The 14,291-nt window shown below is 48.5% G+C and overlaps 1 protein-coding gene across 1 annotated transcript; it reads right to left on the bottom strand.

Moving 5' to 3' along the window:
* Positions 1 to 6,339: 6,339 nt before the first annotated feature.
* On the bottom strand, positions 6,340 to 9,911 carry LOC122388517. Its single transcript, XM_043379697.1, has 2 exons — positions 9,270 to 9,911; positions 6,340 to 8,667 (listed from the first exon to the last, which is right to left on the bottom strand). The coding sequence occupies exons 1-2, from the start codon at positions 9,450 to 9,452 to the stop codon at positions 7,456 to 7,458; spliced, it is 1,395 nt and encodes a 464-aa protein (XP_043235632.1). The 5' UTR covers positions 9,453 to 9,911; the 3' UTR covers positions 6,340 to 7,455.
* Between the last annotated feature and the right edge of the window lie 4,380 nt (positions 9,912 to 14,291).

Below are 14,291 nucleotides of genomic sequence, written 5' to 3'. Positions count from 1 at the left end.
CGCCCAAACTGCAGTTCTGTCAGTCCCAACGCATTAGAAAAATGTAGCGGAATGTTCTTGTCTTGCTGCACACTATTGGCCTTTAGCTTTACACTTTTTTCACCAACATCGTTTGCTTGTCTTTCATATAGGTCTTATTGTTTTTTTATCTGTGGAGCTTTGAAACGAGGTGCCAAGTGCCAACGTTGAATGATATGGATGAGGTCGATCAAGGCCACTTGTGCAGCTATTGAGCGATCACTAATAATAGCAAACTGACTCTTTAGTGCCCTGAGCAAACTGTTGTGTGGTGTCGTGCTCGATTGTTGGAGCTTGACTTTCTATATTGATCTTAAAGTTATGTTGCTTTTCTCTCCTGTTTTTCAATTTTATACCTCTTGATGGAAGAATTGTTCAAGACACTGGACAACTCGTGGTCGTTGAATAACCTCACGTGTTGATTCGTCAATATTCTTCGTTGAGCAGAAAACTGTTCTTCTTTACGCATACTGAACACAAATTCTGCGGCAAAATCAGCAGAGAAGGGGCGAAAGTTTTTCCGTGTCTTTTGCTAAGGCAGTATCCTTTTTGCCTTTGCACAGGTCCAAAAAAATCATTTTACTCCGAGATTTATCTGTGATTTGATTTTCTGGTGTGGTGAAGAAGAAAAATGCCTGTTACTTTGGATACCTATCTCCCCTCCGAACAGGAGCTCACAGTTGAAGAGTTGAACATCGGCTACCCTGCCCTGAAAGCTGGGTCCTTCCATCTAGGAAAATATTGCGAAGCTCAACGAGATGTAAGTACCTACCTACTTAGATACCTATAAAAATATGAAAATCAAATTTCCTTGTATGTATGATTGTTCTAGCCCAATGTGATTTTATTGTCTGCTTGTTATGTTATGGAAACAGTTGCTTTTACGATTGCTGGCGGGTTTCAGGAAGCGTTTATTTTGGGACATTTGCCTCAATTGCAGTACCTACCCATTGTTCATGAATTGGTGAAATTTTGCTTTCCTCACTTAGAAGAAGACATGGAAACCTAATAGACATGTATTCATTCAGGGAGTGTGTTTGGAAATGAACAATATTTTGGAGCTCCTGCTCACTGTGACATCTGAAACGAGTGATATGATTCTGTGTCCACAAATTGAAATGTTTATGATGCAGGTTGTTGAAAAATGGTATGCCTGTTAATGCATTGCTAACAGTAATTCATTTTACACTTGAAACGTGCTCGGCTTGTTAATTAGTTAAAAATCAAGATAACTCGGCTTTATCGGACAGTTTCATGGTCTTTATTGCCACTGCTTCAGCGAATTGCATTGTCACATTTGTCACATTTTCACAATATTTCAAAATTGGTGATGGGAAGTACACATGCACCATGAAAATCGCTACCTCTTTCTGATGATCCAAAGACACAATAACAAATACACAATGACAGAGACACAATCAAGGTTCTCTCTCTCTCTCTCTCTCCTCTCTCTCTCTCTCTCTCTCTCTCTCTCTCTCTCTCTCTCTCTCTCTCTCGCTCTCTCGCTCTCTCGCTCTCTCGCTCTCTCTCTCTCTCTCTCTCTCTCTCTCTCTCTCTCTCTCTCTCTCTCTCTCTCTCTCTCTCTCTCTCTCTCTCTCTCTCTCTCTCTCTCTCATTACCATTATTCGTTTTGTTTTTTGCTATTTTATGATGAAATCATTTTTATTTTGGGGGTTCAAAATCACAAAATTTTGAAAATCCGAGATAGCAGTTTTGTAGCGCCGTCTTTTCTCTACATGACCACATAACATAAAGAACTTTGAAATTGCTTGTTAACTGTAGCTCTTGTGATCGTTTCAAGATTTCCTGTATTTTGCTCATTTTTGCTCGAACATGACCTCAGTTTGACCTCAATAACTCCGGACCTAAATTGACCTAAAACTTGAAATTTTGTGTAAAGGTGTCAAATTGATGCCCGGGAAGGTACTGGAAGTTTGGCGGCGCTACGCTCCACCGTTTTTCTTGCTATTCAGGAAAAACAACAGGGGTCCATATTGCCCCCCCCCCCTCCCAACGAGACGATGGTTAACCCTCGCCGGCACAGGCCATTTTGAGTCCTTCGACGGCACAAAGGGGGGGGGGGGGGAAGACAAGCAAGGTGGTACGACCCCCCTCGCGTTTGGCCCCTGATGGAGCTAGAGCTTCGCGGAAAAAACGAGCGTGTTGCCCGTCACGAGAGGAAGCCAATGATACCCAATGTTAAGGTCCTGGGTCATCGGTTGACCTTCCAGGTCAGGTCAATGACCCAAAAATCGGGAATATCGGGACCTGTTAGAAAGTCGTAAAGTGTGGCTGCTAAGGCCGGGGTGCTGATCACGAATATCGTGTTAGTTTTGATCACAGATGATGGCGTCAAGCGTTTAGACCAGGTCGGGTCAGGTCAGGTCAGGTCAACCGGTAGGGGTCGTGACGGGTTCGTATTACCTGTCATCCGCCTCTGACAGCTTCGTTACTTGTTACGAAGGCACCGAAACTACTTCGTAAATGTTCAAATGGTTGCTAATTTCGAATTCAGCTCCAAAAACTAGCCTAGAAACATGTAAAACTCGAAAAAGTGAACCGAGGTCACCAAAGGTCAATGACCTGACCTGACCTTCAGGTGACCTTGACACCCACCCTAATGCATGGGAGCAACATGAAATCACATGTTTGAACGTTTGAAACCACGAAAAGCCTGCAAACGCGCGGGCATTCCGACTACGCCGAATCGCGATTCCGGCCAAACATGGTCTGGGAAAAGAGGTCAAAGGTCATTTGGGTCAGGGTCATGAAATTTTCAGGGTAGGTGTAAAATTGATCAATGCGAGGGTACTGATAGTTTCGTTGCGATCGGCGGGTTTTTACGCGAGTTATTCGCGAAAAAAACCTTAGGGGGGTTGCATCAACCCCCCCCCCCTGTGCCGGCGAGGGTTAAATTACGTATGAGACACAAACTGCTTTGCGTAAATAGCGAGGAGAGTAATGCTGTTGGAAAGGTGTACCTATATGTGCTTTTCTACGCAAGAATTGGATGCTTCCATTCGCCAGGTGCTGGAAAAGCACCCCCAGGGATTATGACAATTATCCGCCCCTGACTATGAACATTCCCTTAACAAAGTCTTTAAGGAGCAATGCAGTCTTAAAAAGTCTACATATGGGGCTTTCCTTTCAATTCCATTTCACATTTTACTCCATGATGTTTAGGACGCCCACAGTATCTCTTCTCATAGTGGTCTTGCCTGCAGTGATCCTGCACTAGTGACTCCTTGGTGGCAAGACGTAATAGAATCAGGCATCAGGATGGTCTGGATCACTCATATAAATTTGTTTTTTTTTGCCGTGTATGTTCAAATGATTGCTAAAATCGAATACAGCTCCAAAAACTAGCCTATGAACATGTAAAACTCGAAAAAGTGAAAAAAGTGAAAAATGTGAAAAAGTATTTTCTTTGTCGAGACGGCTGCTTCAATTGCTAAAATTTAAATTAGAACGTCATGTAATTTGTCTTTAAAAATCTGACTCGAAAAAATAACCCTAGGTCAGGGTCACAGCGGCACAGCCTGACCGAAAACGGTACTGTTGCATTTCAGCTGATCCCACCGTTGAACTGAACGCATCCACTATGCTTCCATCGATCTAGCATATCTATCAAAAGTTATTTATCGAAAAGCTGCTGATGAACTTTGATAATCTGAGATAACCTCAGGGGTATCAGGCATGGGGTTATGGATGCTTTCGATTAGATATTCAAAACTTACCCATAGCACAATATCCGTCCTTTGATGTTTTGTATATTGGGATGGCATACATCTTCATCATTATGAAACTTCTTCTTGCCACATTACACACTAGCACAGTACACAGTACTCACGTTTCCGTTTTTCACCATCTTTTTTTCTTGCAGGCGTTAATTTAGAGAATGGAGGTACCATGCACATGATAATTATAACCGTAACTATGAGATGACACAATGCACTATTTTCGTGTGCATGCTAAAAAACGCCTATCAATTTTGCAGCGCAGGCTCTGTATGTTTGTGGATTCGTTTCCTTCGTTCCTTCGTTCGTTCGTTCCTTCGTTCGTTCCTTCATCTCAGTCCGCCCGTCTGTCCGTTCCTTCATCTCAGTCCGGCCGTCTGCCCGTATATCTGCACGTCCGGCGGGTGTCTCACAGTCAGCCTGTCTGTCTATCAGTCCGTCTGTCTGCACTCTCGGCCGTCTGTCTCTCAGTCTGGCCGTCTAGCCGTCTGTCTGCACGTCCGGCCGTCTGTCTTCCCTTCCGTCTTTCCCTCACTCAGTCCGTGAATGTCTGCCCGATCAGTCCGTCGCGCCGGCCTGGCCACCGCGCCGGTCCGCGCTACCCCCGGGTCTGCGGTGAGAACAGGACGGAAGCTGTGGCTGTCGGGGCTCCTTCCTGGAAGCTTAGCTTCCGGCTTCGAATGTTTTATGTCAGTGGTTCTGGCGAGACGAATTCGGAGAGATCGACTTCATCTTGAAGCTGTGCTCAGCTTGCTGGTAATGGAATGAACGACAACGTCCGGCTGAATTTGGTGAATGTGTTAAGCATTTGATGTGGTATTTTCCTGGCACCCTTTTAATTGCTCGCTGGGACCAAACATAGCTGTTGACTGTTATTTGATTGTCATTCTCAGTTGTTATTTTCTCCGTATTTTACCATTATAATTGCTGGTTATTTGTTACTTAATTTGCTCTCGAGGTAATCTTTTTCATTCAACCTTTTCTAAATAGATCACTGCAATTGGACCCTTGCCTAATGCCTATGCATCTTGTATATTGCATATTCTGCTCACCATGCAATAGCTTGAATTTCATCCATGACGCCTTGCCATGAATTCGTCTGCGATGGATCCCTCGTCCAGACAGTTTGTCTCCCCTAGCATTTTGCAGACGGCTTGGTGAGTCTTTGTCCTTCATTGAGAACAGTTGAGGCAATTGCTACGAGTAGAGAGGCCGCAGGCTGAAACTCTCCCGGCGTGCTCACGTTCTGTGTCCATGCTTTCCTCGTGGTCGGTAGTTAAAATAACAACCGTAAACTAGCACGGTGAGGTACTGCGCACTGGCCTCGCTTATTCGCTGCTGTCGTGCTTTGAACGAGCATACGTATTGTGTAATTTGCGTTATATCCTTTTTTATATAATTATTTGAATATGCAATAGATGACACTGGCTCATTTCTGCACAGGGGCTTGTAAATATATGAGTATACCCTCCTCATAGTGTCGGCAACCAAAGTCAGCAATGCGTGCAATTTTAAGACGCTATTTTGCGAAAAGAATTGCTATTTTTTTTTAAATTGCAAGACACCTTTAATGACTATACCTGGTATGCTAGTTAAAGCCCAAACGAGACATCTTCGGCTTACCTGGTACAACTACACCTTTTTGCATTTGAAATCAACCATTCGCCATAACTGTTTGAGGAGCCATTTCGACAATCGGCATTGAGCACAACTATTCCGGCGTGGTGTGTTTCATTTCAGCCATTCAGCAAAACAGATTGAACACTGAAATGAGCGATCTGCAAAACAGTTTAACAGTTCGCCAGACTTCGGCATAGAGGGAGCCAGCTCGGCATATGACGAATACTTTCGACCATTGACGACTTGTTTTGCCCAATGTTGAACCATTCGTTCAATGTCGAGTTGCAGAGGAAGATCGCCGAAAAGTTTTGCCCAATGGTGATTTTTTTGTGACCAACCGCCCATTTGTAGCGCCACCTATATGGCGAATGTGTACCTACAAATGTTTTGCCCCATGGTCAAAAGCTAACGCAAAAAGGTGTATTAGTTTTGTTTTCTACGAACGGTCTGAGAGAATTGAGCACTATTGATAGCTTGCGAAATTCTTCGGATTGTGCTCTTTTTAGCAACGCATTCAATGCATAGAAAGTATGCCCTCCTGACGGCATGGCCAACTGCACTCATTTCGTACAAATGTTACCCTCCCGGCCTGCTACTGGTAGAAATGCTGGAACTAAACACAATATTGCAAAGGCTTGATTATTGACCGTTACACAACTTTGTGTAGAATGTTCCCCTAGACCTTCTCCTATTATCTGTCCCTTGAATTACATCATTTAAATCATGAATCTGACTCATTTCAATGTGTAGTCGTGAAGTCACGCGCTGGTGACGTACTATGGCGTGAGGATGGATGTTTCCATTTATTGTATTTTTGCGTTGCAGGAAGTGACGCATAACGTCACGTTTCCCTTCAGTGGTGACTCAGTAGAGTTAGATGACTCGACATCTCTTTGTAATGATTCATAACGGTGTTCGTCACTTTTTGCGGTGGTGGTTGGGAGGGGGGATGAAAACTTAGTTGTGTAATTTAAAACCTGTATTGAGAAAAAATATGTACAAAGCGCCCGTTGAACAACGATCCAGCTATAAACGATACAAAACACCGAGCGACCCTAATCTAAGCTGTGTCCCGTCACCTCACTCGTGCTCGTGCTCCCAATACTGGAGTTCCCGATCGACACTCATCAGACACTCGTGTTCCAAATTCAAGGTCACCATAGGTATCCGTATTCACTTATTGCATCGGTCATGAGAACCAGTAAGTGTAGCAGTGTAGCACATCAGTGTAGCAGTGTAGCACATGCTGGTGTCTCCCCCTTTTCCAGATCTCTTGTGGTTCGTCTTAGCAACTCTTCATGTTCATAAGCGTGCAGAGTTTTGGTAAAACATACAAAAGTGAGCTTGATGATGAACATGATCTATTTTTTTTATCAAATTGCTTCTTGCTATGTACAACAAAAGCACATACATAGATTATCAGTGGACACGTGTCGCAATATGCTTGAACACATTATCTCGCAATATCAAAATGATGTTGGTTCCGGATGAGAATGAGATGGCGCTGACAAGCACACTTCAATAATGGCAGATGACAAATATCAAAATCCAAACATACGCACACAAAGCGTTCGGTAGCACACAGTTGAGCCACTCGCATCACACACAAACAGGCACGTTAAAATATCACCATAGATAAGGTATCTACTGACACAACCGTCGTAATTTTGATTACGGTATTGCATGGACGATTCCCGCTGGTTACAGTATCCGAATATTGAACGATCCAACGGTAAGACATCCCGACTAAAAGTCCGCTGGACTTGGAGTTGGCCATGACAGACTTAATCTATTTTGGCGGTGTAGGTTGTCTAGTATTTTGACGGTTGATGTGACTAGTGTGCGACCGCACAGCGGGGCAGCGGAATGAGACGTTCGAGCACCGGGTGCAGGCGATCCTCCAGGCGATCCTCGGTCCTTCATGGCAGTCTGACAAGTCAGTTCAGAGCATCACGATCCCGGTCCCCTCGCGGGGCCGACGTCCTCTCCCGAAGCGCAGCGGTCGCAGAGGGTGCGCGCGATTTGACTGCGGCGGTTGGCTGGTTAGCGAGCACAGATGGTGGTTGTCACTGCTGACTTCTCAGACGGCCATCCCGAGCGCCGCAGAGGCGGCCAGCAGGATGGTCAGCGCCCCAGCGACAGCCGAAGAGGCGCCGCTGTCGTAACTGACCGTTTTCAGACACTCGAAGTCGTCCGAGTAAGAGAGGAGCCGGTACTGGTCCAGCACCTTGTTGCCCTCCACGCACCTACTGGTGCTGTAGAGCGCTCCATAGACGTCCTCCAGCTGGAAGAGACCATCGCTGTGATCTTCGTCGTCATCCTTGAGATACTCCTCCTCGCCGGCGCTCACTAGTTCCTTGAGCTCCTCGCAGCGGCACGCGAAACGGTTGCCGTAGATGCGGTAGAGCGCCGAGTAGCTGTCCTTCTCGTCGGCTGGTGTCAGGAAGAGGCCGTAGCTGCCGTTAGCCGAGGCGCGCAGCGTGTTCTCGGCGAACGTGAAGGCAAACTCCTCGGGGCTCTCGCCGAAGCGCAGGTTCACCGGGTCCAGCCGGACAAACTCTGAGAACACGGACGCTCCGAGCCGCCCGATCTCGTTGCCCTTGACGGCGGCAGTGGTGAACTCGACGCGCAGCGGCGCCAGCAGGCTGCCGATGGTGTTGTTGACGATCTCGATCGTGTCCAGCGTCATCTCGACGTCCCACGAGTCCATTGACGAGATGGTGTTGCGCACGAGGGTCATGTTGTTGGAGTCGGTCGAGTGGGCGTTCGGGCGCGCGTTGATGCGCAGTGTGTCAACCCTCTTGATGGTGTTGTCGGTGACCGCGACGGAGAGCACGTCGCCGATGCTGACACTGAGCGAATCCAGCTTGCACTTGGACACGGTGACGTTGTCGGACTTGTCGACGACGATCCTGAGGTCCTCAGCCACCGAGTCCGTGATGTGCATGTTTACCACGTCGGCACCGTCGGGCAGACCGTCGAGCGGCAGCGGGCCGGTGACGACCTCGGCGATGTTGAGCTCCTGCAGCTGCGTCACTTGGCTGAAGGCCTCCTCGTGGACCTGGAGATCGGCCACGCGCTGCACGGTCACCCGCCGCCGCGGGCCGCCCTCCGTGTACAGGGAGCTGGCCTGCAGCTCCAGACTGGCGATGTCGCTCAGCTCCAGGTCGACCAGCGAGATGGCGTTCGATAGGGCCTCCGAGACCAGGCTGACGTGGCTGCAGTTGTGCACCCGCAGACTCCGGGTGCGGTCCGACAGGTACGCCTCGCTCCTTGCCCCCAGCATCAGATGCTGAAAAATAAGTTTAGAGTTAGTTTGGGAAAGTGAAGACCTTGTGGGTAACAAGTCAATGTGGGTGCATTATGGGAGAGGTATGCCGCATCTACATAGGTGTGATGTTTCACAAGAGGGGTTCATGGAACAGCATGAATGTCGAGTGGTGCGGTGTGCTAAGAAACCGGTTTCCATTGGCCAAAAGTAGAAACTCAAACGACCGTTGCGTTCAAACGAGAGCGGCATGTGACCAGAATTGAACTGAAGCGCGAGTGCTTCGGCTCTCTCTAGACAACCGCCGTCGAGTTTGCAACTGGCGTGAAAGTTGCACAACTCGCCGAGCCAAGGCCATTCACTGTTTGTACTAAAACCTGTTTTTTAACATTTGAACTGGATCTCTTTCTGTTGATACTGTTTCTTGCCCTGAAACATTTGCGAGCGAGGGTTTTTTTAGCACCGACATAGCGAAAACTAAGCCCATCTCAGCGGCGCAACTGCGGCGATTCGGTTCGTTTCATACGGTCGTTTGCCGGCGGTGAGCCGGGCCGTTGTCCGGCTGCCACGTCCGCCATACTGCGCAGCTGGCCACTGGGCGTTGTCCCTAGGCTCTGACTGCTCACCTCATTGCTGCCGCCGGTGCTGCAGTCGCAGGTGACCATCTCCAGTCCGTCCAGGTCCTCACAGGAACACTCGCTGCGGCTGCACACAAACTGGATCGGCCGCGCCCCGGCGCTGGCCTGGGGAGCGGCGGCCGCCATCGCTGCCGCCGCGCAGAGAACGAGCACGATCCCAGCCGGCCTCATAGCGTCTCTCCTCTTCACAAACTTCTCTGGATGTCCACACACTGACTGCTCGTGCTCACCAAGCGCGTTGCGAGCTTGCGGCTGTCGCAGGAGGTATAACGGCGCCGGCCGCGGGCACCAGCTTTATGACAGCTGCGTCGCCGAGCTGCGCTCCCTGGAACAGACTGGTCGTGATTCAGCCGCGCAGTGGCGGCCCGCTCCGGTCGTGACGTCACTCCTCGGACCGCCGCGCCGGCGGGCGTGCAGCGCGCGGCACGTTCCAGAAAAGCGCAGAGACGAGAGAGATGGCGAGCGTCCGGCACGGTCGCAGTGCCACACAGCCGGCTAACTGCCCCAGCGTGCTGCCAACGAGGCCGAGCCGCCCAGCGTCGTGCCACGAGACGGGCCTGGTTCAAATATCGATTGATGGTGTGCCCTTGAAGCCGGCCATCCGGTGTCGGTTGGCCGCTCCCTCCGCTCAGCGGCGGCCGGCCGCGTAGTACCGGTCCTGGAAAGTGTGACGTCATCCAGGTGTGGCGTCACAGGTATGAGGCCTTCAGGTGTGACGTCGGACCGGATTCGACCAACCAGACGCCGTGTTAGTGGAAACGAATTTCACTGGATGCTTCCACAGCCTATGACGGCATAGTTTGACGTCACACACCTGTGCGGGTCGGTTAGCGAATAATTGGGCACTGCCGGTGATTGTGACGTCACACCGGGGCGGTTTGAATCGTCCAGTGACGGTGGTTGCGTCACCGCCCAGTCACTGACAGCGCGCATCGGCCGAGCTCCTGCGGAAGGAAGCGTCCGAGCCTCCTGCCGCTGAGGTGCCGCGGAAGGGGCCTTGGAGGGGCAGATGACACACCTCACTGACTGGACGTCATGTGAGGCCAATCAGTGATGTGATTCATTGCAGGACCAGGAGTCCCTGAGCTATGAGTCAGCCACCAGAACTGGAACATGGAAACAGCGTGGCTGGCGGAAGGAAGGAAACGAATTAGGAAGTGACGATTTTAAACAGAATCTGAGTCTCTTTTCACTGATATGGTGGTGACTGGTAAGCGGTGACGGAAAGGGACAATGGACATATATGGAGAAGTAGAGTATCGGGGATTTTTTACTTACTGCGAGCATCCCCAGCTATCGGACGTGACTAAGACATGCAAGACATGCTAGCTCATAGGTCGGTTGCAAGCACTGTGCGGTGTGCCTGTAGCACGTTCACCGAGTGCTTTAGCCTTAACTGGTGCTAATTATGCGGTTTTATGTGCTCGTCTGACGCCTCCACGTTTCACGCGCGTCCTGGGTATCTGTTGATGTAGATATCGTCCACGCAAATGTTTAAATTACGGCCCTAATTTGTTAAACACTCGCTTTACGGTGGACTTGCAGCGCTATGTCCCCGCGGACCTGGTGTCTATGACAACCGTCCCACTCCCGCCCTCGCCTCTCCTTGGCGAGCTCTATTGACAGCGAGCAGCCCCTCAGGGCTGGCCGCTGCCGCGAGAGGCGAGGGCTGTGCAACTGAAATGGTCGTGTCGTGTGGCCAACGACTCGTGCTGGTCCCCTGCCAAGGTCAGGTCGTGGCGTGGTGACATCAGAGAACTGGGAAACGCCCATCCCCGCTGGCAAGACAGAGGCGTTATGGATCTTGCCTTGGCTGGTGTGGTTCTCTGAGACAGGCTGGTGGGAAGATTGGCTTGAAATCACAGGTCACAGTTGTAAGAACTTATTATTACATTACCGATTGCCACCGAATTCACCGGCCTATCTCTGCTACCTACCCGATATATTCTTTATACCCTCATCTGTCCCACTTATCTGCACTATTCCATGTTTCCCTTCTCCTTCCCTTTATCTCTTTTTTCTCTCCCTTTCCTTTATTCCTTTTTGCTCATATATTTGCTCTGCTCTCCATACTCCTGCCATTTCATTCTCTCCGTCGGTTCTCCTCTGCTTCTATCATGTTTGTAGAATGACGCTGAAGAGACTTCTAGTCTTCTTCCAGTGCGCAATATTGGTATTGCACTATGCAGTGTGATTTGCAAAAACGGCGCCTGCGCACATAAACTGGCCCGTCGCAGAGCGCTCTGACATTTCGTCATTTCTGTTGTGTATTCCGTCAAGGAACATGGTTAAGTCCCTATCCTGGGCCTATCTTCTTTCCGTGAAGCAATTCCTTGCCAACCCTTTGTCGCTGGGGGGGACTCACTCATTGTTTGCTGCTGAATAAAAACATTACGCAAGCAAGCCACCCTACCTTGCCCCGAACTGAGTCATGCCGAGAGGAGAGTTCTACTGTCCCGCATTTCATTGCAACTCACTCGAGTTGCGCCTGAGCGACCTCAGTGCCGACCGCATGGAGTGTGCTGTGAACTCGTGACGTCACGGCTCTCCCCGCGCTGTTCCCCCGGCACCACTGACCTCGCAGAGCTCAGTGTTGCAGAGGGCGCCAGCAGGCCGGCGCGGTGGTGCGCCCGGCCTGCCATCTAGGGGTGCGGTATCGTACTGGTGCCTCCGGCGAGCATTATCGGCGTGGCTGAAAGTTGAAACTTTATTTGTGTAGGTAATAGGCATCGATCAAAGACAAATGCAAAGGCAAGAAAAAGTTTTTTTTAGAGGCTGCCGTTAACTGAAACGCCTCATTTGGTAGCTTCAATGTGTTTGGTCATTGGTGAACATCATAAGTTGATGAATTGATGAACGATTGAAAACAATTTTGAATTGAATGATATTGTGCAGCAGCCAGTTTTATAACATTTGTAAAATCAATCAACTGTCGTGCTGACGTAGAGGATTCAGTTAGGTTTACTGCCAAGCCTCATGCATTTTAAATCGTTATTTCCATTCCAATATGTGCAATTTAGAGAAAATTTTAGGTTTTTAATTCTGTGTTTCCATTTAAATGAAGCAGACAGCAATGAATCTGGCTCTTGCATGAAACTGGCCAGACTTATTAACATTAAACTATCGAATATGCTGCTTTAATGTGATTGTGAAATTATCGGGCTGTAAATATGTTCTCTGGCAAAATTGTCCCGTCATTCTCATAAGTCATCACTCCGGCATTCACTCTAGAATTTATGCCTGTCGTCTAGTGTCTACACGTTAATTATGCATGTATGCTTTGCAGTTCCTTCGTAATAGGTATCTGTGCTATCAATATCAGCCAGGAACTTCGCCGTTTCAGTTTAGCGATAACTCTGAACACATGTTTGCTATTCAGCTCACTATACCACCTTTGCATATGACCTTGATACGGTTATTTATAAAATCATACGGGATCCTGAACTAAACAATGTAAAAAGAACCAGTGAATGATGAGTTCACCTGGCCGGATAATCTGATTACATAAGTATCGCACGGATCCCAAATGGGGCCTTTCTGACTGACCGGCGAGCTTTTGGTTGACGTTTTACGCCCCGTCAATTCGTTTCGTACAGATGCAACCATTGATTACCAGCTTGTTCTGTCGGACCGGGATACCACATCAAATAACTCTGCCCAGTCATTCGACCACTCTGATATTTAAGTTAGCACCGGATGATTCTTATATGAACGCCCCGACCGCGCCACTATATCACTACAGGTTAGAATTATCTCGCAGAGATTACATGAGATACGGTACTTTGATTTCACATCTTGAACACAGCGTATCGTCCAGGACGTTGCTCCTCAATGCCAAATCTGCCTGGCAACCGCCTGGAACGATCGTGATCGACATTGGTTCGCAGCTATCGGACGCCCACTCTCCGACTCCTACAGTCTGGGGCACAGCCACTCGGCCCTCCATTGGGTCAGAGATGCGTCAGATGTGTTCGCGTCTGATGTTTTTCGCAGTTAGGTCAATTGTGTTACATACTGTTCGTCGTAGTGCATACCCGGAAAGATATATTTCTTATGGTACAGAAAGTTTTTAACGATATTCACTTGTAGATTTAAGGGACATCACACAACTCAGTATTGTACGTTTGGCGGCTGGCTCTAGCCCATGTGAGACACGTCACCCGCTTATCACTTGACTCCTACTCAGACCAGTCATCTGAGTCAGACTAAGCTTGTCAGACTCTACGAATCAATTGTGACAAACCTGGCATGACTGATCGGAGATGTCTTTCCAATCCCGCCAGACCAGCCCGACACTGCACCGGAAGCCCTTCCGTTGCAAATGACAATCATTACTTATCATAAATCTGAGAACAGTCGTGCCTTGCGGACACATCGTTACAGTATTATCATACGGGATATGACACATTGACACAGCTAGTCCAGTCCGCTGGCCGGTAAGAGACAGGACCGGTATGACATGCTCAGCCCACTGCTCAGGGAAATACAGACTGCAGATACTGCGTGATCTTGTGAAACACCCGGTCCCCAAGTACATGCTACAGTGGGAATTTTCGAGCTATTGCTCCTGTAATAATCCTGGATTGTCGTGAGCTTGAGTGCTATTTATAGAATTATATGTGTGTTAGATTAGTAATGAAATGCTCACAGGCTGCCCAAAAGTCCCACTGAGCATCAGCACGGGCAATCAGCATGCCTCCGATTGGCTTGTGTCTGGAAAATGCCACTTTTTAGCCAAATGTGTCGATAGTCCCTTGGATCCGCCAGCGTAATCATGTCTGATAAATTTAACACAGTTTATCCTGGCAATCAAACAGACGAAGCTCGCAAATGCACAGCTTTTCCGCTTTATACTATCCGCTGCATATGTAGATGTAAGCGATAATCTTGCAATTTGACTTGCTCATCATTCTATTTATAACCGCTATGACCCACATTATCACCTACCGTAAGGTGGGGCTATTTGAGACAGTGGGGCTATTTGAGACAGTATTTAAAATTGTTATAAAA

This window comes from Amphibalanus amphitrite, unplaced genomic scaffold (assembly GCF_019059575.1).
Source record: "Amphibalanus amphitrite isolate SeventyFive unplaced genomic scaffold, NRLGWU_Aamphi_draft 000325F_arrow, whole genome shotgun sequence".
In the NCBI taxonomy this organism is placed as follows: domain Eukaryota; kingdom Metazoa; phylum Arthropoda; class Thecostraca; order Balanomorpha; family Balanidae; genus Amphibalanus; species Amphibalanus amphitrite.
This window is presented reverse-complemented; position numbering and strand designations above follow the sequence as displayed.